This window comes from Triturus cristatus, chromosome 9, assembly GCF_964204655.1.
Source record: "Triturus cristatus chromosome 9, aTriCri1.1, whole genome shotgun sequence".
Lineage (NCBI taxonomy): Eukaryota > Metazoa > Chordata > Amphibia > Caudata > Salamandridae > Triturus > Triturus cristatus.
Window position 1 is genome coordinate 108020757 of NC_140592.1, and position 23496 is coordinate 108044252.

The following is a 23496-nucleotide window of genomic DNA, read 5'->3' on the forward strand; positions in this document are numbered from 1 at the left end:
CATGCGGCACCAGGCTCCCGTATAGATAGGCTTGGAGCTGCGAAAAATCTAGCGACCTAAGTTCCACTCTGTACGCCGGGTTGGACAAGCCAGCCGTGCGCCAATCGTGGATCACGATAAGCCCTGTGGCCAGGTAGTAAAGGTGAAGATTAGTCACCCCCATTCCCCTGTCATAGGGGGTATGCGGCAGCGCACCAGGGACATTCGCGGCCTCTTTGATGCCCACAGAAAGCGGGTAAGGACCCCGTCCATTTCCCGGAACCAACTCCCCGGGAGATACAAGGTAACATTTTGTAGTATGTATAGGAAGCGGGGGGAGGACCATCATTTTGAAGAGGGCACTTTTGCCAAGGGGGTTGAGAGGGAGAGATTGCCAGTTCTTGAGGTCTGCCTTTGCCCTAGTAACAAGAGGGGTGATGTTCAAGGCCCACTCAAGCTCTGTGTGTAAAGCAATCCACACCCCCGGGTACTTAAAAGATTTCCTACACAGGGGGATGGATGTTTGCCAATCGAATGACGCCCGTGAGGGGTGCAGGGGGGCCAGTGTGGATTTCGCAGAGTTGAGCCTGAGCCCGGAAGTCTGCTCATAGGCCGAGAGAGCATCTAGACATCTCGGGCCAGAACTCGGGATCCGCCAGAAAGAGGAGAACGTCGTCCGCGTATAAGGCTATTTTGTCAATCTGGGTCAGATCCCAGGCCAACCCCAGATGAGGGGTCTTGGCAGAAGAGGCAAGTGGTGAACGGGGCACAGCTTTTAATTTGCTGACAAATGTCACAAAAAAGGACGTTTTATTCTGTTGATCTAAGCCCTGCCACAAATAGCGTTGCTGTAAGAGCGAAATAGTGGCTGCCACTACTGCATGGGTGGAAGCTACACCTTCGGATGCTGCAACAATGCCGGTCTGCAGTCCTCATTGGGAATCACACAATTGCCACCTCCAGGAAGGGTTACAAAAGTAACATTCTGGTCATTTATAAGAGAACAGTATTTAGAAGGAAAACACTTGGGTAAAGGGGTGCTATTTTTAAATGCATTCACTACAGCAAAGATAATTGATAGGGGCTTTAGAGCATGTAACTGCTATTTTAGCAGCTTTAGCTGCTTCATCAGCCAGAGAATTCCCGCACGAGGACTCAGTTTATGTATTACTTAAGGTTGTGGCAACCTATCTTTAAGATTTGCTGCTTTAACAAAGAAGTTTGTGTTTGATTGTGCTACCCTTCCAACCTCTGAATCCATCTTGCGGCGAAAAATGCACATTATCTTCAGACTGTACACAATCTAAATCTCACACTAAGTATAGGGGAATTAATTATCTGCATTTTCAAGTGCAAGAAGCAAAGCCTTCATTTCAGCGAACTGTGCAATGCATTCAAGTTGCTTGGGGGTGTAAAACGCCACCTAATACCAATAACTATGGTGCATGCAGCAGAATACTGCTGCATAGAACCTAGGGTAGGTTGAGATGAACAGTCAGTGTATATACCATGCTTATACAGTGGCAGAAAAGTAGAGGGCAACGGATAGACATGCTCCTACTGTAAAAATTGTGTTTGCAAAGAAGGGTCGAAAAGAAAGTCTGCATCTACAGCTGTTAAGGATGTAGGCCACTGCATCCATCTAGGATAGAAGGGCTTTAGCGTTCGGAATGCTAGCTTTTGTGACAGCCTCTTATGCCAGCACAATAGCAATGACCAGGAGTTTCCCTGTGCAAGGAGCCATTCTTTAGGGATGGCCATCTACACAGCAATAAGTTGTTTCAGTAGAAACAAAACGCATTTTGGCAGTCGAATAGAAGTAGGATTTATACGCTAAAGGAGTGGTGTCCCCCTCATTAGAGGTGACATATGTACATCCAATAGAAACGGGTAAAACTTGAATGACTAGGTTCATGGTATTAACGCGTGTATGCAAGTGTTGTGTTTCAGGCACGTCAGACTGTAAAGATGAGTGTTTCCGTGAGTTCTGAGGTCCAAAACGAAATGGAAAAATCAGGATGTATTAATGCATACAGGGGTTTATGCGTTGTGCATAATCTGGTATTAACGTCCTGCCAAAATTAAAATATACTGGCATTGACTGCAATTTAAGTGCGTTTGAAGGTTGGCGTTGTGAATACTTCTCCGAAAATGAGGGGCAAGACTCATTCCCTCATTGGTAAGCTTATATCCTACGGAAAGGACACTGACAAAAGCAGTTAGGTTTTTTAAAATTGAAGCTGTAGCCAAGTTAAGCAAATCCAGATATTAAGCCATCCGCTCTCGCCAAGTGGAGGGGGGGGGGGGGGGGGTGGTTCATTTATCGTCCGTCAGGTAGATCAACATAGGATAGAGCATCAGGGTCAATATCATGAAGAATCTGCAATTCCTGCTGCAAAAACTCCTGGGTTATTCTTATAACCCATGGGAAGTCTAGCATAGCGCATCTGAAAGCCTAAGGTGCTAAAGGCGGACCAGTCACGGCTCTCAGGAGCCAAATTGTGACTGAAAAAAAGCATTGGCAATATCTTAAGTGGTTTTGTATTTTTTATGGACTACACTATTAATAAGCCATAGTATGTGTATAAATATTACTTTAATGGTGCGTTTAAGGTAACCTTCAATTTGAATAAGTGATATTGTCTGTCTGGAGGGGCACCACTGGAAATTGGTGGAGAGTACAGCGTACTATGGAGACTTCTGCCGTGCTGTTGAGAAAGCGGAAAAATGACCCTTAAGTTTCATTCTCAAATAGAGTGCAGGACCTGCACCATGCTCATTCTATATTTGAGGATGTTTGGTAGAACGGCCATTGAGGGAGTGCCATGACAGGAGATTGTGGCAAAAACAGTCCCCCAGGTGTTGCAGTCAGCTAGATCGGGAACTAGTCCAGTGGGTAAGCATATAGTGAAAAAGCTGTGCTTGCCCTGTGTCCCGCAAGGGGAACAGCTTAAAGTTGATCGATTATATTGGGCAATCCAAAATTTTATTTCCTCACGATTAGTGGGCTTTCTGTCCATAACTGAATGAACAATTACGCTACTTATTTCAGGAGCTGCAGGTAACTGGGCTTGTGCTTGCAGCCAGGTCTAGCTGGACCAGCTAGTAATGAACATGAAATAAATTGAGTTAGCCATCGATACAAGACAAGAACATTATACAAAGCACGGGCTTGTACTAAATTCAAATTACCCAAATATGGCTATGGTGTATATCCAGCCAATGCCAGCCACGAGTCCCCATCATTGCTGAGAGAAACCATTCAAGTTGACTCAAGCACATTGGGAAGGGTACCATTAAACCAAGTCTGGTGCTCTTTAAGAGGAATTTCAATAAGAGCATAAGGTAGATATGCTGCAGGTGTTGGGGTGTTGTGTATTCATGAGTTTTTCGTGTTAATGTCCAGAGACAAAAATGTGACCCAGGAATATATAAAAAAAAAAACAAAAAAAAAGCTTTAACAGAATGCAGCATCCGCTTCTACTACAAAAATGGTATGAGCTTGTGCATTGGGGACATCCATATTGTTGTAAACCTGCATTTGCTGCCTGTCGGCATTTGGCCGTAATAGGCTGCGCCAGAAGTCATTTAATAACAGATTCAAAGCGTAGCACAAAAAAGGTTGTAAAACCTTTTATTATTCAAGCTTGAAAAACTAACTTAACTAGGTGCTACCCAAACGCTGTGGAGGATCCCCAACACTACAGACATCTCATATACAAAGGTGCACGGGTATTGTGGACTAGCACAAGCACTACTCCGGGTTCCCGCAAGTACCTACCTGACCAAAACATTAGTGGTGCGATGTTGCAGTTATTGTGCTTAGGAACAGCACTATGCTTGGGACCATAGTACACCGGCATGTAGGGACTGAGTCGTCATACTACCTCAGTATCTATGAGCTAAAGTCTGACTTCTTATAGTGCCTCACTTGTCCTCCTAACCTTTCCAGAGAAAGTAGTGAGTTGGCAACCCAGTACCCACAATTCTCGATCCTCAGGATCATAAGTTAAATATATAAAATTTATCAAATTTAGAATATTTAAACTATCGTGCTCTAAAAAGCAATATTTGGGGGCGTGGCCAAGATGGTGAGGTGAGCGGACGGCTTCTCCGCCGGCTCCCGCTTCCGTGAGGCCCTAGACCGCGCCTAATCGCTGAATCTCCCCCCGGAGGTGCGGGAAATCGCAGGCCGAAACTCCGGGGTGCGGGTAGCCCCCGGAGAGATCGGGAGACCCGCGGCGCACGCCGGAGCGGACCGGAGAGAGCGGCTGAGAGAGGGCGGAGCACTGAGCCGGCGCAGGGAGCTGAGGACCCGGACGCCTGTAGAGGACAGTGCCCGGCTTTACAGAGGCGACAGGCCGGGAGGCGAAAGGACGGCCCACACAACCACCGGGGACCCGGTAATGGCCCAGACTGGAGCCCCACAGAGGCACGGCACCGAGGAGAGCGTGATCGGACCCAGGGGGGCGGAGCCCCGCCCCCGGGGGCTGGAAAGCTGCATAAGCGCCTGGTGTGTAAGATAGGCGGCACCCCTGTGTCCCAGCAGAGATCGGAGGGGCAATTGCCAGCCCGGCGAGGTGATTACAGCGGAGGAGCTGGCAGTAGTGCGACACGGGACGCGGCCCAGAGAGTGCGGTACAGACCCCCAGCCCAGAGGTGTAACAGTGGACAGAGGTCTGTGGACGACACGTGCGCACGCCGGCGCTGCGGCCTGGGGATCTGGCCGCTGGATCGCGGGGGAGGCGGCTGCAGGGGCCTCCCCCCCCCTTGTACCCTGCCCCCGCAGCCCTTGGGACCAGCTTTGGGCTTAGATGGGCACTGTGGACTGAGAGGAGTGCCGGGAGGGACCTGCCTCATGCACACGGGAGCCGGAGTCAGGAGGGACGGACCAAGCCCTACATGTTGCCCCTGGCGAGTCATGAGACTGTAGGGTAAGCAGTGGACGGACCGAGTGCGGGGGGTGCCCGGCAGGGGAGGGGCTCGCGGCCCCCGGCGGTGGCAGCTGCGCCACGAGCACAGAGGTGAGCGGAGGGAGCCCGGAGGGGCATACAAGCGGACCACAGGAGCGCTTCAGCAGAGGCAGGGGCGCCACAGAGAGAAGACGCGAAGGAGGACGACCAGGGCCCCGGAGACGCAGGGGCGGGGCAGGAGCCTGCGTGAGGCTTCTGTGGCACAGAAGAGGCGATCAGCGCTGTTTCCCGGAGCTCATGGCGGGCAGCAAAGGAGGACAGAAGGGGGACCGCACTCTCCCCGAACTACTGGGTAGGAACCAGCAGCGAGCCGACCGGGGGCAGCCATCGCTCGGCCCCTCCGGCAGGTCACGGGTCGCAGGTCGCAGATGATGGGGAGCCTCCGATCACAAGATCATTCATGGAATCCCTTTTCGGCTCCCTGCGGGAGGACTTTCAAGCCCTGAAGAAGGAGGTGGCCAGCGAAGTGCGGGAGGTCCGGCGGGGAAGTGGACAGCCTGGGAGAGCGGGTGGCCACGATGGAGGACACCGGACGGAACAGGGACGAGGAGCGCGAACGTCTGCAACAAGAGGTGCTACGCCTACGGGATCAACAGATCGACCTCCAGGCACACGCTGAGGACCTAGAAAACAGGTCGCGACGCAACATCAGAGTCAGAGGCGTTCCACTCACAGAGGAAGGGACGGATGTGGCAGGGTACCTGCAGGATCTATTCCGAGAGGTTCTGGGTGAGCCGGCGGGGTTCCCTGTACGGATAGACAGAGCGCATCGAGAAGGGCCGCGGCGCAGGGCGTCCTTGCCGCCCCCAGACATCCTGGCCTATCTCCCGGACTTTCCGCTCAAAGAACGCATCCTGGCGGAAGCTCGGAGTAAGCAGCCCCTCACCTTCCGGAGCCACCCAGTTGCCTTGTATCAGGATCTGTCCGCAATCACGCTCCAGAAAAGGAAAGCGTTCAAAATCGCCATAGACTTCCTGAGATCGCACGAAACACCATATGCTTGGGGCCACCCGTTCAGGCTCATATTGCGATGGAATGGCGCTATGCATCAACTACGGTCACTGCAGGAAACGCGATGAGTCTTGGGCATATCGGCACCGGAGGGGGACGCAGCTCCGCGGAGGCGGGGACGTGCCGGCAGTGATGGATGGCAGCGGGTGTCGAGGCGGCACACTCCGGCACGACTGACGAGACCAGACTCACCCACCATCAGAGCCAGCATGGCGGAGGCGGTGTCCGAGGTGGCGGAGAATACTGGACTAGGTGACACGGCGCTGACGGCGTAGGTCTGCTCCGGGGGGAGATCTTCACAGCCTTCGACACTAAGCAGGTTTGGGGGCCGGATCGGGGCGGGGGGAGGGGGGTTCAGTGGCTGGACGTCCACTGGAGTACTTTACCAAAGACTTGTCCCTTCGGGACTGGACTTGGACATTTTTCTCAGGGGGACGGGGACAGTTTTGGGTTTGGAAGGGGTTGTTTTGGGGTGTTGGGGCGCCGGGGGGGGGTCGTGGGAGTTGGGTGTGGGGGAAGGAGTTGTCCATTGCGCTGTGCTATGATTTGTTGCTTTGCCTGAGTTCCCCCACCTTGTCTTGCTTTGTGCCGATGGGGAGGCGCACGGGGAGGTAGATTGTGGGGTTGGCGGGTGTGTGGGGGGAGACCTGGTCACATTGGGGCTGGTGACTGGCACTAGGCCGAGCTGCGCAGGGGGGAGAGGCTTTGCATACTGTTTTTGGGAGACTGACTTGCGGTTTGAGTTGGGGGGAGTATGCCCGCCCACTATGATCACTCGCGCCTTTCTACGCAATTCTTACTATGACTCCCCATACCTTTAAGATCGTGACCTTGAATGTCAGGGGTCTGAACAATCCAGTTAAGCGGCGAGCGGTGCTTTCCTTGTTAGAAAACGCTCAGGCGGACATATGCCTCCTTCAGGAAACCCACCTGTTACCACAGGATACACATAGGCTACGCTCTTGTAAATTTCCGACGCAGTTCTTTTCTTCCGGTACTGCCAAGACCGCCGGGGTAGCGATTCTGGTGGCTCGACATTTCGGGGGGGGGGGGGGGGGGGGGGGGAACACATCCACAAATTTGCAGAAATAAAAGGGAGGCTGTTGGCGCATAGGTTCCGGGTGGGGGGCATTACATTCACGATAGGCTCCCTTTATAGCCCCAATGATAAACAGGAGCGGTTCTTGCTGTCTGCGGTGGAAGAGATTTCGGCCTCGCCGGATAGGCATGTTATCCTCGGAGGCGACCTTAACATGGTCTTTGATTCGGTGGTCGACGGATCGGTGCATCGTTCCCCGCAAGTTGGGGAATTTTCAGCTGGTTGTAAGGCTAGACTTGCGGAGGTGGACCTCCGGGACCTCTGGCGCCAGAAGCACCCCGCAGCCAGGGATTACTCCTACTACTCCCACGCGCACAAGACCTATGCGAGGCTTGATCATTTCCTGGTCACCTCCCCGGCGCAGGCCCTGGCGTCCGCCGTGGACATGGGGGTTATTTCCTTGTCGGATCATGCCCCGGTTGAGGCCTCCTTTTGCTTGCCGCCGTCTGCCGCCACGGCGAGGGTCTGGCGCCTCCGGGATACTCTACTACACAGGAAATCGGTAACGGATCGTATTGAGCAGGTACTTAGGGAATATTTGGCACACAATGATAACACAGATACCACCAGAGCCACCCAGTGGGCAGCTTTGAAGGCGGTCCTCCGGGGGGAGTTCTTGTCCATCTCCGTGGCCGAAAATAGGGAGCGCAAGATAAAGAGGGACGAGCTTACTGATAGAGTCCGGGAGCTGGAGTTGATCCACCGCAGAACGGGGGCTCCGAGGATTTGGCGGCAGCTCAAAGAAGCGAGGAAACTTCTTGCCGCCTTGGATGTGGACCGGGCGGAATATGCGGCCCTCCGATTGCGCCACGCTTTTTATACTGGGGGGGATCGCTGTAGCAAACTTTTGGCCAATAGACTCCGGGCCACCCGGCAGAGCCAGCTGGTGAAAACTCACTGACCCCTCGGGCGGTGCAGTAACAGACGATGCCGGCATCTCGGCCGCGTTCCGAGGGTTTTACTGGAACCTCTACGCGGGTGACCCGCCGGATGTACCGGCTATGACCTCCTATCTGGACTCGGTCACTCTGCCCTCCCTGGACCCCGTACAGGCGGACCACCTGAACAGGGCCATTAGCATAGAGGAAGTAGTGACAGCCATTGCCAGACTCAAGCACGGCAAAGCACCAGGCACAGATGGCTACTCGGCCCTCTTCTATAAGACGTTCTGCGGGTCGTTAGTCCCCGTCCTCGCCCGCCTCTTCAACTCTTTCGCGGAACCTGGAGCCATCTCACCTGACCTCCTGAGGGCTTCCGTCACGGTCATCCCCAAACCGGGGAAAGATCCTAAACACTGTGGATCTTATCGGCAGATCTCTCCTGAATGTCGACCTGAAACTCTATACTGGAATTTTGGCACGCCGCCTGGCCAGCCTGGTCGACCCGGATCAGGCGGGTTTCGTTCCGGGGCGGCAGACGGTGGATAATACGAAGCGGGTGGTCCACCTGCTGGAAAAGGCGTCCCGGATTCCGGGTGAGAGGATGATGCTCACGGTTGACACAGAAAAAGCGTTTGATCGTGTGCATTGGCCCTTCTTGGAACATGTGCTGGCGAAGGCGGGTATAGGAGAACGGTTTCGTACCATGGTCCTTAATTGCTATAGGGAGCCCTCGGCAGTGGTCCGGGTTAACGGTCACACCTCTGCAGCCTTCCCCATCGAGAGAGGCACCAGGCAGGGCTGCCCGCTTTCGCCCTTGCTCTTTGCTCTCTACATGGAGCCGTGCGCTCAAAGGGTGCGGACGCGGCCGGCGGTGGAGGGGATACGGATGGGAGGCTTTACCCATGCGATCAGTCTCTACGCCGATGATGTCATCTTTACATTGGCTACACCCCGGACATCGCTTCCAGCCTGTATGGAAGAACTGGCGACGTTCGGCGCGGTCTCGGGCTTTAAAGTAAATATGGGGAAGTCGGTGGCTTTGGATATCTCCCTGGCGCCCGATACTAATGCGTATTTGCAGAACCGGTTCCCGTTACTTTGGTCCTCTGAGGCGATACCATATTTAGGGATTCAGATTGCCCCTACGTTGTCAGCTATGGTTTCAGCCAACTACTCGGCCTTGGGTGCCAAGATCAAGAGCGAGCTAGGCCGCTGGAATCGCGTCATTCTTGCCTGGATGGGTAGGATTGCTGCCGTCAAGATGACGATTCTGCCGCAAGTACTCTACTTATTCAGGGCCCTGCCGCTGTCGCCGCCTAAGGGGTGGATACAGCAGTTGCAGTCAGACGTGGCCCGGTTCATTTGGCAGGGAAAAAAGCCTAGGCTACGTAGGACCCTCTCCCTTTTGTCTCCTGACGCTGGAGGCCTAGGTATTCCCGACTTCCGTAAATACTTTCAGGCGACGCAATTGAGGTACTTGGTCGAATGGTGCCGGTGGGAGTCGGATAAGCATTGGCTTTTCCAGGACCAAGCGGTGGCGTGGCGGCCTCTGCAAGAGATACCGTTCCTGCACCGGTCCCACCGGCCTAAGAACCTCTACGCCTCTTTCATAACTAGGGTACCTCTGCGGGTCTGGGATGCGACCTACCTTAGATATGACCTCACTGTAGGAAGGTGGATATCTGACTATGGTTACCCCCAACTTTTTGCCTAGTGTCTAGCTGGTTTTTCGACTTAGTTGGCCTGAGATCCTGCCATTCAGGGTCTCAGGCTGTCTGCTCTCTCTGTAAAATGGACTCCATGTACCCTAGGTACATATCCAATTGGTAAGGATCACCTTATTGGACCCTGTACAGTGTACCCTAGGTACCCAGGGCATAGGTGTACCCTAGGCCTCCCAGGGGCTGCAGCATGTATTATGCCACCCCTGGTCTGGCCTTCCAATCAGACACAACTGGCTGATCACTCAGCTGGGGCAAGGTCGTGTAATCACCCCTTGCTTAGGTGTAGTATTCCTATACCTACCTTATATATAGACACATGTGTACCTATCAGTCACTCCTATGGCAGGCCTTAACAATCCTGGAGGCAGAGTGCTTGGTAACATGTGAGATGGTGCTCTAGCATGAGCTGAGCCTGTCTGCAGCTTTCGGAACCATGTCCTTATAGCTGTTCTATGATATAGCCTACCATATACTCTTAAAGTGCCTTATAATCTTAAACGGTTATGGTAACTATGGTTTGGCTTTATCAAAACATGTCGTGTAAGGTGTCTAACACTTTGGAATAAGACCCCCATACCATTTCTGGTGATGAGGATATTATTCCTCCCTTCTAGAGGGAGAGACATGTTAAAATCCTACTTTGCTGTGTAACCTCTGACCAAAGCCTCAGCATCACAAAATGGATGCTGCTGCCACAGACACAAGTCTGACCTCCTGCTGCTGGGAGTGATCCCAGCCAGGGAGGCCTGGACAATAGGTTTCCTGCTTGGGGAGGTGCTAGCACCTCCCCAGACAGCCTTTAGTGTATTGGGGCAGGGTGGGCTGAAAGGAATGAGACATGCCTGGGGCACACAAGGTGTTCCTTGCATAGTCCAGTTCAAACCGGCGCTGGGGCACTCCAGCCCCAGCTCTGGCGCGAAACTGGACAAAGGGAAGTGGGTGTAACCACCCCCTCCCAGGTCCCACCCATAAGGCGTGACCTAGCAGGTATCCCAGCCCCCCAGATTAGTATAAGAGTGGGAGTTGGGCCTCAAGACTTTAGATTATCCTGAACCTGCAAAACTGAACAGAAACTCTGGACCTTCGACATTCGACGAAAGAAGAAGACTGAAGAATCTCCCTTGTAGCCAAGGAGTGGCTACCCTGTGCAAACAGGCACCATCAAGTGACTACCCTTTGCTTTGTGAAACGTTCGACGAGGAACCGACTGCAGAGCCCGACCAGAGCCTTGATTTCCAGACTTCTCCGACCCTCATCCACATCTGCAGCAGAGCTGAGATCCGTGGAGGCGACGAGCGACGTGGGACCGGCTACCTGGGAAAAGTGGCTAGTAACTTACAGCGCAGCTTCTGAGGTACCCTCGAAGTTGTGCACCGGGGATTGAGAAGCCCCAACCCCAAGCACCATCTGCACCGAAGACCAGCCCCCCACACTCCACGAGTCCTGCGTGGGGCCCTTCAGCATTTTCCTGCTTGCCGCGTCTGTCCGGTTGCTTGCCCGCTGGCTAGTGGCCTCTGTGACGACGCTCCCTGAAATCTTCTGCGCCGGTTTGGCTCCTCCAGACTGGCTCCCGCTTCTCTGCAAAGAAGAAGCACCCCAGACCTTCCTGGTCTGCACCAGAAGCAAGTCCTTTGTTCTTCGTGGGTTCCGCTTGCCAAGGCTTGGTGAGTCCTAGTCCAACTTCGACGCCGCAGACAGCAAGAGCCTTCGTGGGACAGCTCGCCTCCTGGTCCTGGTCGTCCTCGACGCTTCCTGGTCCTCCTGGCTGCAGCGACAAGCTTCACCTTCACCTGCAACTCTTCACGACATCGCCTGGTTCCTTCCTGGTTCCACGTGGTCACTGGCTAGTGACCTTGACTCTGTCCCTTCTGCTTGCAGGTTTCTTCTCTTCTTGATCCCAGGCTTGGGATCCACCGGACACTCTCTCCTGACTGCCTGTCAGCATCTTTCTTCAGGCATCCATAGGAGTCGACGACGAAAACGACGCATCTTCACCCCTATGCACCCGCAGCCTGTGGGCTAGGTAACTTGGGTACTCCGGTGCTCATCAGGATAGTGACTATCCTAGTGTCTAGTTTTCAAGTCTCAACCTCCTAGCTACTCCGGAAGTGTCCTAAATCTATCTATTTCTAAACTGTAACATTGCTATTGACTTTTACGCATTACGCGTGAGGGTTTCCACTCTGCACACGAATCCCGTGGGCCTCCCACTTCCTAACTAACGCTAGTGTAGGGTAGCCCCAGCGATTCCCTAGGCCTATTCTATTTCCGTGACAGTGGTTCTTATACCACTTCTTTAGTATATGGTTTGCGTGGCCCCTAGGGCCTAACTGTATTACTTACCTGTGTGACTTACTGTATGCATTAATAAGACTGTGTTGTACTTACCTCTAAACTCATAAAGAGTGCTGAGGGTTTGCTTAGAATAAATACACTTTATTTTATATATATATCTGTTGTGGTGTCCTTTCATTTGGTATTCAAGGGATTATATATGGTATCACAGCTGGCTTCACATGCCATTCAGAGTTTAGCCTAAGACTGCTCTTGTCCATGCTACCACTAGGATAGCTGGTCTATAAGGTTGACTTTACAACCAATCACCATAAGGGTATTTGGACTGATATAAGGTGTACACTATAACTAGTGACATCATACATCAGGCCAACTTCTCACACTCACCACCTTTCCCTCGCCGCTTTCGCCGCTAGTGGATAATCCTGCCTTCACCCCTGGGATGGAGAAAGGAGCCTTCACGCATTGGCGGCAGGCTGGCTGCAGAGCATTATGTCACCTGTATGGCCCCGAGGGTGTCATCCCGTTCAAACAATTTCGGCTGGACTTCACTCCCCGAAACAGAGAGACACAGTTATATGCAGGTTCGGCATTGGGCCCTTCAGCCACAGGTGAGGGATGCGGCGGATAGGAGGCTCTTACCGTGTGAGAGATGGCTGTTGTCCCGCACATCGGACTCGAAACTAATCTCGGACCTGTATAAGTTTTTGCAATTACCTTCAACACATTTCCACAATCCAGGGAGGATTCGATGGGAACGGGAGCTTGGGAGGACACTGAGCCCCAAGGACTGGGACCAAATATCTTATAGGGCGCGCCACTCAGCATATCATATGGGCCTCACTGATACTTTTACTAAAGTGTCCACTTACTGGTATTATACGCCTGAGCGGATCCATGAGTTCGATCATAGTAAGACAGACACATGCTGGCGAGGGTGCGGACAACGGGGTACACTCATGCATTCTCTGGGACTGTCCCCTCTTAACTGGCTAGTGGAAGGAAGTGCTGGATGAAATTGATGTTCATTTCGGCATAGAGCTCCCGTGCTTCCCGGCATATACCCTGCTAGGACTCCCAAACGATCTAATGTATCCCCTTAAGTCCAGAAGAGGCAGGCAGATCGCCATTGCACTCGGCTCTGCCGTTCAGAATATCTTAATATACTGGCGTACGGACACGGTGCCCACGATAACGGGCTGGCTCCACAGACTTTGGCACGTGCTGGGGATGGAGAAATTGTCTTTGGTGGTGGCAGGGGATGTAACGCAATTTAATGAACTGTGGCAACCATTCCACTCTCTGCTGCTCACAGAGTTTAGGGAGCTTACCTGTCCGAGGTACCTTCGCCTCCTGCGGCTTACAAGTCCGCTAGCGCCAGATCAGTGAGAGGGTCGAGACCCTCCTCCCCAATTACCTATAGCTTTGGGAGATGGGCAGCATGTTAGTAGCGCACTGGACGGTGGGTGGGGAGTTAGGTGGGGCATTGGGACATTGGGGGGGCGGGGGAAGTTTGTATTGAAATATAGTGTCATGCCGGACTTTTGCTCCTTTCCATTTGCCGATCTTGTATTGCTGTATATGAGTTTGGATGTGACACGCTGAATGAATAAAATACTTTAAACATAAAAAGCAATATTTCTGCCACAATTAGAAAAAATGGATAGCAAAAATAGAGCCAGAGTCAAATCTTCCTGCAACAGAACTAACAATATAAAAACCCTGTGCTCAAATGGACTCAAAAAACACTTTCTGCATTGCTCTCACTGGCTTAACAGGAACCTCAGCCCCTCATATCTGCTTCGAAAAGGCAGAAGTTAAGGTTAATCCCCCAAGGAATGGTACTGCTACACAAAGAATGAGTTTAGCAGCTTTGGAAAAACCATTATACTTTTAAGTTTACTTTTTGCCTTGATCCTCATTTTGACTGTTCTGTTTTCCTATTGTATAGAGACATTTCAGATGGCAATGCTGACTGAATTCACTATTACTGCTATGTTCAGGTGTAATACAGTCTGAATTCCTAAACCTACATCGGCCTCCAAGAGTAAGCTCAACTACCTGCCCAAGTCCAACCATCTGAGTCAAGGCCCAAACAGGAGACTTTGGCAGGAAGTGAGCTGAATAAAAAAACTATATGCTGCCTCCTGGGATCCAGAGACAAAGGGATACTTATAACAAGGTGGCATATAGCCTTGGGTCATGAAGATATAACGAAGAAACCATAACCGGAGTACAGTCCATTACCGACCAGAAAAACTACAAAGTCAAATAAGCAACATGTGCTATTCTTTCAAGTAACCCAATCCAGAAAATGGAGCACAACGAATGGGATAATCTTGGTATGTTAAAAACATAAGTATGTCACTCAGTATATATCTAAATTATTCTGCTAAGTATTCCTGTGGTGCAAGAGCCATCACAGGAACATAAGCCTTGACCCCACAGTGTAGCATACTTCATCATAGGGCTCGCCATTTAGCACCGAGAGGTTCATGGTAGCATTTTATGGTTGCCAAGAAGACATTTTTTACCAACCTCTCTAAAGCTACACAAGTTATTAAAACAGATCCATTGCAAAGTGTAATTGATAATGTCCAAGGGTGGTCCAATACTCTATAATGTCCCACCAACACACTTAGTAATTTAAGTCAGAGAATCCATTGCTAGATCCTTTTGTTGTGTCTATGCACATTTTATCTTATATTGGATTGGTGAGTGGACCCTACACATACTCCATTTTGCACAGTTTTAAGAATAATTAATGTCCTACCACGGAGTTCCCTGTAGTTTAAGGATCCACCCTACACCCACGTTTTTCCTGTTAGTTTAATAGGGGCACATAAATACGCTTTTTTTTGCTCATTTTGCTTTTATTTATTCATTGTACTCACTTGTGGTTGGTTTGGATTCCTTCCCCTGCTAGACCTAGATAGGAAGGGAGCTTCCTACCAAGGAAGAATAGGCGGAGCACCTGTTAGCATTTCAGTTGTTAGTTTAGTCTGTGTCTGGTTGCTAAACAACCTACTTAGTTACCCTCCATCCACACTGCGACCCTTACAACCGGTGTTTAATTTGGGCTGATGGTTCCAGGTGGGGCTCACTGGCACTCATTCCTCAACAAACTGTTACACAGGAAGAGAAGGGGTGGGAGGGAGGCGGAGGGAAACAAACGGGGGAAATGAGGAAGAAAAGGCTGGGAAAACAGGGACTGAGAAAGCATCGATCAAGCCTTTAAGTGTTATACGAGGCAGGGAGTGTCTGGTGGTGGATTAAAGAGACATGTGAAAGACTATTCCGCCTTAGTAATCGGCAACCTGATAATTGATCCCACCAGCCGTGGGCTTCTGAACCAAAGTTTGAACCCCCAGTGCTTTTAAAAAAAAAAAAATAAGCACCTTCTAGTTTCTCTGCAGAGCTCATCAGTCTGAATGCATGCCCATCTGAGCCTCTGCAACCCGAATGATGCAGCAATTGTAACCCCTAGCTTTTTTCCGGCAACTAGATGTTTAAATGCCATCAATAGAGGTCCCTGTCTCTTCTGGGAGTTTGCGTACAATCACTCACGACTCTTAATGCAAAGGTTACTTCATACATACACATTTATACAAAAATATATATATTTTTGCATTCTTCTATAGCACCAGCTTGGCCCAAGGGCATCAGCGAGCTACACTTGAGCATAAGAATACATTACACAGACATTTTTAGGCTTTGGGAGGTTAAGTGGTTTTTACTGAATTGCAGAAATTTCGATCCGATGCCAGAACCCAAACCTGGTTTCCCAGTTCGAAAATCTGCTGCCTCTGGCTATTAGGCCCCACCTAAGATAACCAGTACTGGCATGGCCTTTTGGGCTACCTTACTGAATGTAAGATCATGGACTAAACATCACAAAGAAACTGATCTGTAAGGAATTTAAATTGCATTCATTTTCCTTAACTTGAAATATAAATTAAAGATCCATTGGCTCCTAAGATTTTTCATGCAGTCCCCTCAGGCAATAAAATCTGCCATACTGATTGTGATGGAAAGATTGTGATGGTATTGTAGTAATTGACCATGTAACTGACTTACCACGTTCACCACAGAATCCTCTGTAGGAGTGTTTGGCTGACCTGATTTACTTTTTAGTATATTGCCCCCCCCCCCCCCCCCCGGCTCCCAAAACTACGTTCAGTGTCTACCCATTTTTTTTATTTCATGCTCATAAGATGAGCAAAGACTGACAGGCAGAGGGGATGGACTCTGCACTGGATCTTAATAGAACCCAAACCGTCAGCTGCAGGAACTATAGGGCGAAACCCTTCCAGCTCCCTTGAATAGCCTGTGTCCTGTCATCACACCACAAAGGTCTGATTACCCCCCACAAATAGCCTGAAACATATCACCGGGTTGAAAGAGTTCCTTGTGCACATCAGAGAAATACTTTGAACCCTAAGGGCTAAGAGCCCTTAAGGTTTCCAATCTTAATTCTTCATTGCACAGCTTGTTAATGTACCAACGCAGGTTGCTGGTCATACAATTTACCTTTTGACTTTGTATTTTCTATTCAAAACCATGGGAATCGTTCCTTGCCACTTATGCTCACACACAGATATTCATGTTAATGTAAACATTCTGCCTTGAAGGCCAGTACCACTTTACTTAACTCTTGCATAATATTTACAATAGCTAATATTAACAAGCCCCCAACCCCCTCCAAAAAGAATGTTTTTTTTCTAGGCCTTCTGCTCCTTAGTAGAGCAAAACCGTAACCAACTCCAAACAAGCTTTGTAAAGCCTCAAAATGTGCCCGAGGTTCAACTACTCTATAAAAACCAACAAGCGTATCTGGCAGCCGAAAAAGGTCCTAAGATGAAGCTGTACAAGCTCACACCTTTTTCTGTTCAATTCAACCAGTCTCCAGCCAGTCATACAACTATAAATGTTTAATACTGGCACAACCTATTTGTTAAGAAAGGCTCTTAGCAATGCCACAGCCTTACATAAGCTTATGAAAATCAATTGTGCTTTTTAATTAACAAAAATCAGCTAACTCAGGAGTCCCCTGACTGAGCCATATTTCCCCAGATCAGCAAAAGGATAGTCTCGACTTGAACTGCAGATTCAGGTACTGTGCAGCCGTCAGTATTTGTTCCTCTAATACAGTGCACAGGTCTGTTCTACCTCTCCTACTGATTTTTGCCTGGCACATATTAATTACATTTGTAAAGCGTAACTTTCACCTTTAAGAAGCTTTAGCAACCTTACTAAAAAACAATTCAGCAACAAAGACTTAAGTCCATATCTAAAGTAAATCTTTAGTTCATACTATTCTGGTGCGAAACTGCCAAAGAAAAATCTAAGTTTTCAGATCTTCACTGAATTGATTGAGGCTCCTACTGGCTCTTGGCAGGTTGTTCCACAACTGAGCTGCAATTGTACTAAGTAAGCAGTTCCTTTAGTCAAAGTCACAAAATTAGAATGTGTTGGGTAGGTCTAGAGTCCAAAGGGGGAGATGGGAGTCTGCTCCTTTTGGAACTGGGGGCCTCACACCCCCAATTGGGTGTCATGTTTCATCAGGCTTTCTCCTCGTTGGGCCGTCGCTGCAATGCCTGACGGGCACCCATAATTTTCAGAGTTTTATATAGCACGCACTTGACCCAAAGGTATCCGGTATCAGAGCTCTTGATATGAGCACCAGTTGCAGTACACATTCATTTTTAGGTCTCTCCTGCGTTGCAGCGCATGCGCTGCTCGCTGGCGAGAAATTTGGAGAGAGAGGGATTTCAGAACAAGCTTTAAGCCCCACCCTTCATTTCCATTGGCTGGCATCACTGTTTATGCTAAACGGTGGCCTGCCATTGGAAATTAGGGTTTTTGTGGACACCCTTTCGCCTCCGATTCAACTGGGTCACCTGCTTTGCTGCTGTCGCAAAGCACTTTCTTTATGGGGCCATGTGTTTCTAATTAGAAACACATGGCCCCCATAAAGACAAGCAGTAACAGTCGATAGGGTCAGGTCTACTTCAACGTAAGCCACACAGAACGGTTTACGTTTTAATTTCCCCAAAAATCTATTTTGAATCGCGCCTTTCAAGAATTATGTGACGCAAGGGTCTTTGTGGTTGGTCCAGGAGCTGGAACCTCTGGTAACTCATTCAGGAAATATCTTTCAAATAAGCAGCGAGAAAAAAGGCACGTTCCACTGTTGGGTTCCATATTCTGAAAGCATTTCTAAACAAACGCGTTACCTTCCCAGGGCATGAGTGAGCACATTGCAGCGCAGGAGCTGACCCAGTTTCTCTCCACTGGCCCACTCAAAGACCGGGCCAGGAAGTGGTCAGCCGACAGGGACACAATTAACGGAAGCGCAGTCGCAGAGGCTTGGCTGATAACGGGCTGTGTGGAGGCAGTGAGCCGACCTAGTCCATCGTCCAACTGTTCAAGCCAAGGTAACAACGAGATTCTATGACACCAGCAAAACGAGGCTGGTGTTCGGCATAGCTGGCACGCAAGGAACATTGCCATAGAAACCATAGCGGCACTTGCGAGGCTGTGTCACTTCACTGCACTCGTTACTATATGCTAGAATCGCAACAAGCAGCCCTAGACAAAAGAATAATAGTTTCAACATTGCCGCCAAATGGTCCTGTGTAACGGGTGACAACTGAAGCTTGCCTTTACTTTTTAGAATTTTGTATGCTGTGGTTTATGAACCTATCACTACAAGCTCAAAAGCAAAACTACAAGTCGCATGATGCAACAGGCTTTTGGATAAAATGCAAACAATGGGAAAAGACGTCACACTTAATGAGGGGCCATTTGGTAGCTGTGAAAGACTTCAACAGCAAGGTACTCATTCAATAGAAGACAAGACATTACACAGGCATCCAGTATGCATGACATACCGAATTGGCATTAATGTCGACCTTGCTTCGAACCCACCCACTTGCACATGCCTCTACCCCTCCCCTTTCATTCAGGGGACACTCGCAGGACCATACCATTAAGTTTGAACACAGAAGTTACGTTGCTCTCCGATTTGTCCGTTGCAACCTTAATCAGATTTTCGCACCACTTAAGACACTAGCCCGTCCACATATACTAGAAATAAACAAGCATTTGCAATGCAATAGGTCTTGCATTTACGCGATTTTAAGCTATTGGCATTGTAAATGACAATGCCTTATATTTATGTTTTATAAACCAAAATATAAAAAAAGGCATTGTAATTTACAATGCCAATAGCTCAAACTCGCGTAAATACGAGACCTATTGCATTGCAAATGCTCGTTTTGTTAGGTACGGGGAGATTAAGTGATTTGCCCAGAATCACAGGATTTTAAGCATCATTGCAGAGACTCAAACCTGGTTCTGCGGATTTGAGGTCGACAGCCCTAGCTGTTACACCACATTCCTCTCCCTACACCCCCACTTCACCTTACAGCTTGGAATGAAAGATCGGAGACAGAGCCGCTTTAGACTCTAGTCCGACCAAACACTCATTTTGTGACTGTCTAAAGGAACTGCAGTTATTTTTTACAATTAATACTTTCAAGAAGCTCGTATACTGGACCTAAAAACGCCCCTAGGCCCCTTTCCTTTGATGATACACCACAATTGGGCTGCCCAGACTGAGAAGGCCTGGTCTACATATCTCACTTTCCACAATTTAGATATACATAATAGATTGCCTGAGGTGGGGCATAGGTTCCTCGATGGTATGCAATGTTTACATTTTCTTTGTAACAGCATTGCACAAAACACAATGATTTAAATTAGATCCTCTCTTTAAATGGACCCCTTTTGAGTTCCTTAAGGGTGCCAGAGGTAGAGGCATGTCTGGGTTGGTCTAGGGCAAGTTTTGCTGCTACAGCTTCCATTCTGTATAATCGTTTTATTAGCTAACCTGCTAAGACTGTACTTTGAACCACCAGCTTTCTTGCTGGCTGTGGCAGCAATGGCACAATTTTCCTTAGACTCCGAAGTAGTCCAAAACATGTGGCTGCTGTATTGACATATTGACATGTCTCCATGTAGAGCTAGTCCTCAATATATGCGCCCAGCTTACGTATGGACTGATAAGCTCTGGGCTTGTCCAAGGCCAGAAATTTGTTCGGAGTATACAAGGAGTTGGAGGATAAGCAACATAGAAATTAATTTCTCGCCACAGAATTATAATGAGTTGTCGTCCAACCAATTTGCCATCTTACACAATGGTAGGCACATTTCAGTAGAAGTATTCCACAACTGTAACGAAAGGAGCAACTGTCATCAGCATAGTTTACAAAGCTATGGGCACAGATAGATATTAGAAAAGATATTGGTAAGTGTTGAGCCCTGAGTTAGTGTTTAACTTTTATAAAATTAAGAATGAAAATGGGGACGTGGAGGAGTGAGAACGCTTGGCTTCTATTTGAGAGGTAGGATTCGACACTTTAGTAGTGTCCCATCCACACCTATATCTGTTAATCTGGATAACTGTATTAGATGGTTGACAGTGTCAAACATGGCTGACAAGTCAAGCGATATCAGGAACATGGTTTGACCTCTGTCAGCCATCATCTGAAACTTCTCCGCGGCTACAATCAGTGCCATGTGAAGGCCTAAAACCACTTCATTTTCTAAGCAGTTAGGATCTTCCCAATAGTTTGATATTTTTTTACGGTGGTATTTATCCACAATTTTTACCATTCAGCAGTGGGCAGTATTACCTCTAAACTGAGGGGTCTTATAAATGTTTATTTAGCACCAACATGGTGCCATCAGCTTGAAGCCTACAGAGTCCCTCTTTGAATAAGTTCCCATGCTGACCCCACAGTATTACATAACTGCAATCTGCAAATCATTAAGTGGTGCAGCTCCTGCAACAGTTCACATTGAGTAGCAAGGCAGGTCTCCAAAAATCTACACTCTTTCGAGTCATATTTGTTCAGGTCGAGCTAATTTTCGCACCTACTTGTCTGTTCTTGCAAGTAAACTTAAGCTGGAAGGAACAGGTGTTCTGTACATTCAGAAAGCGAATGAGCAACAAAGACGCCTTTAATTCTTTTTTTTATCTTGACACATTTAAATGTCAGTTTGCCATTTTACTAATTGTTGCTCTAGCCTGGAAAATGGTGTTTACCTTTCTGTCTCTTATTACAGTTAGAGGTTTGTCAAGTGAGCTGTCCGACTATTATAAAAATAAAAGGCTGAAAGAGGTCAGTTTTGTATCCAACACATACTTATGAATAGTGCAAATATTTCAAAACACATCAGGAGTTTAAAAAACTTGTAATTCAGAAGTGTGAGGCAAACATTTAAATATCAAAACAAATGAGAACACTTTAGTGATGTGCATTTGACAAACATCTGCAGAAACTATTTCCAAACATTGTACACTATATAGTTTTATTATGTAAAACTGCATGTCAGTGGGAAATGTGGCCATTTCAATGGGAAATCTGCTGATTGCGAATAAGTGTGCTACCGCTTCAGGTACGCAATTAAAAGTGATGGTTTTTAAACATGATTTGAGAAACACTCCAGCCCCCACCTTGATGACAAAGCGATTAATGTACTAAGAGGCAAGTTAATGGTCCATGTGTATCCTATATGCGGCTGATGTGTATTTTATATGGAGCAAAAGGTCAGTCTATTAAAACAAAAAACAAAGTATTTTTTGTACAGCGGACATGCTGAACTCGCATATTTGAAGGTCCTTACATATGTGATAAAGGCAGCTCAGTGAATTAAAACATTTGCCCAGGATCACATAATGCTCTTGAACCATAAACTGGTTTAGAATTATAATTAGGTCGAGTAGATTTAAGTCACTAGACCTGCAGGGCCAGTAACATTTCTATGATTAATAGCAGCAGCTACATCAAGGACATTCGAGTGGCCAAAGCATGGCATGAAAACATTAATTGGTATAAATTTCTCTGCTGTCCTAGGTCATCACTAGAGAATAAATGGGAGTTGGAAATACAACCCACATTAAATGTAAAAGCAGCTTAAAGCTATGAGTGCATATTTTCTATAGAAGCAAATTATTAATTCAGCCTGCCATCTTTCAATTCTTTCTATACACATGTACAACAGGTCAGAGTAAATGCCTAATCAGCTCAGTCATACAAGAGCCACTTACGTGAAGTTTATTAAGCAGAACAGCATCAGTAGTACTATTAGCTCCAGGCTTCGCTGCTTTCCAAAACTGTTTCTGCGCCGAGTACCGGTTCATGGGACATAACTTAAATAGGCAATCTAGGAAACAAAAGGAAAAAAGTGTGTTTTAAATTCAATTTTGTTTTTTCATCACAGATCTATTGCTTACACAGGAAATAAAACGTCTAAATAAATTCAGCAAGTGAATCAAAGTCTTTGGAGACCTCTTGTACAGCTCACCAAGTTAGATTAACATTAAACAGAGGAAAACTGACCTACAACACCCAAAACACCAAAGAGGATGGGTGTGAAGAGCAATGGATCCAAAGCAGGTGACTGTTTAACTAGCACATGTGCAGGAGACCGCGATCTCAAAAATAAACCAAGCTCATATTGCCACTACAGATACCTCTAACTTCAAGCTCCGAGCAATGTGTTCAACTTTCTCCACTGTCCTCTACTGCTCAAGGTCCCAATGAAAGAGCAGTTGTCATAGCCTGATAGAATTATCCTCCAACTTGTCTCTCCGAATGGCAGACTAGCAAGCTACTTTAGCACATAAGACACAAAAGGTGCAATTTTTCCCAAAGAGATGCTGGATATGGCTGGGTTGAGTGGATCAATGACCCGAGGAAGTCGCACCTTTTAAGCAAAATGTAGTCCTTGGCTAGGCACTTGGCTTACACTTTAAGCTGAAGACCTGCCAAGACGATTGATGTGATCACGATCCCCAGAGAAATCATTAGCCTTGGTGAGCCCAACATCCCCATAAGTGATACACAGAAAAGTCACACCCAGCAAGTTGTAAGAAAACACTACCTGGGTTTCAAGCAATAGAGGGCAATTTTGCTAAACTACTCCACAGAATGCAAAATGCCAAAAGGGGATTCTATAAAATGCTGACGAATCAAATAAGCCAGAGAGCCATAATTCCATCAATATATGGAATATTTCCATTTGACTTTCTGAACTTCTGCCAGTATCAACTACACACATTAAAACCCATCACAACCTCGGAGAATTAACTGGCCACAAAACTATGGCAGGTCGCACAAATTAAAGTGCCTTTTGGAACGTAGCTAGGTTATCAACCAGCCCACATCATAAATCAAAGACTCCCCTCTACCAAGAATAAGCCAAATAGGACATTTCATGCAGATAATGTTTGACAGAGGAAAACTAAACCATGCAAAAAAAAGGGCAAAGGACAAAAATGCTGCTGGTCTTCTAAGGACAAAAAGCTTTTGCAAAACACATCTCATTACAAAATCTAAACAAAACCAAAGTAGTAATCACTGGGAGGAAATAAAACTGGGCTACTGGCTTATATACAAAGTTGATAGCCCAGTATTACAAAATTCTAAATTGTTGGTTTGATGAGAGGCAGATTCCATCAGCAC

The 23496-nt window shown here is 48.1% G+C and overlaps 1 protein-coding gene across 5 annotated transcripts in view; it reads right to left on the reverse strand.

Moving 5' to 3' along the window:
* The window catches only part of ITPR1 (inositol 1,4,5-trisphosphate receptor type 1), a 1957366-nt gene that overhangs the window by 1487274 nt on the left and 446596 nt on the right, over positions 1 to 23496 (reverse strand). For all 5 annotated transcript variants that reach the window (XM_085624511.1, XM_085624509.1, XM_085624508.1 and 2 more), the window contains one exon: positions 22080 to 22195. In XM_085624511.1, coding sequence (XP_085480637.1) covers positions 22080 to 22195 — 116 coding nt within the window. The remainder of the gene's footprint in view (positions 1 to 22079; positions 22196 to 23496) is intronic.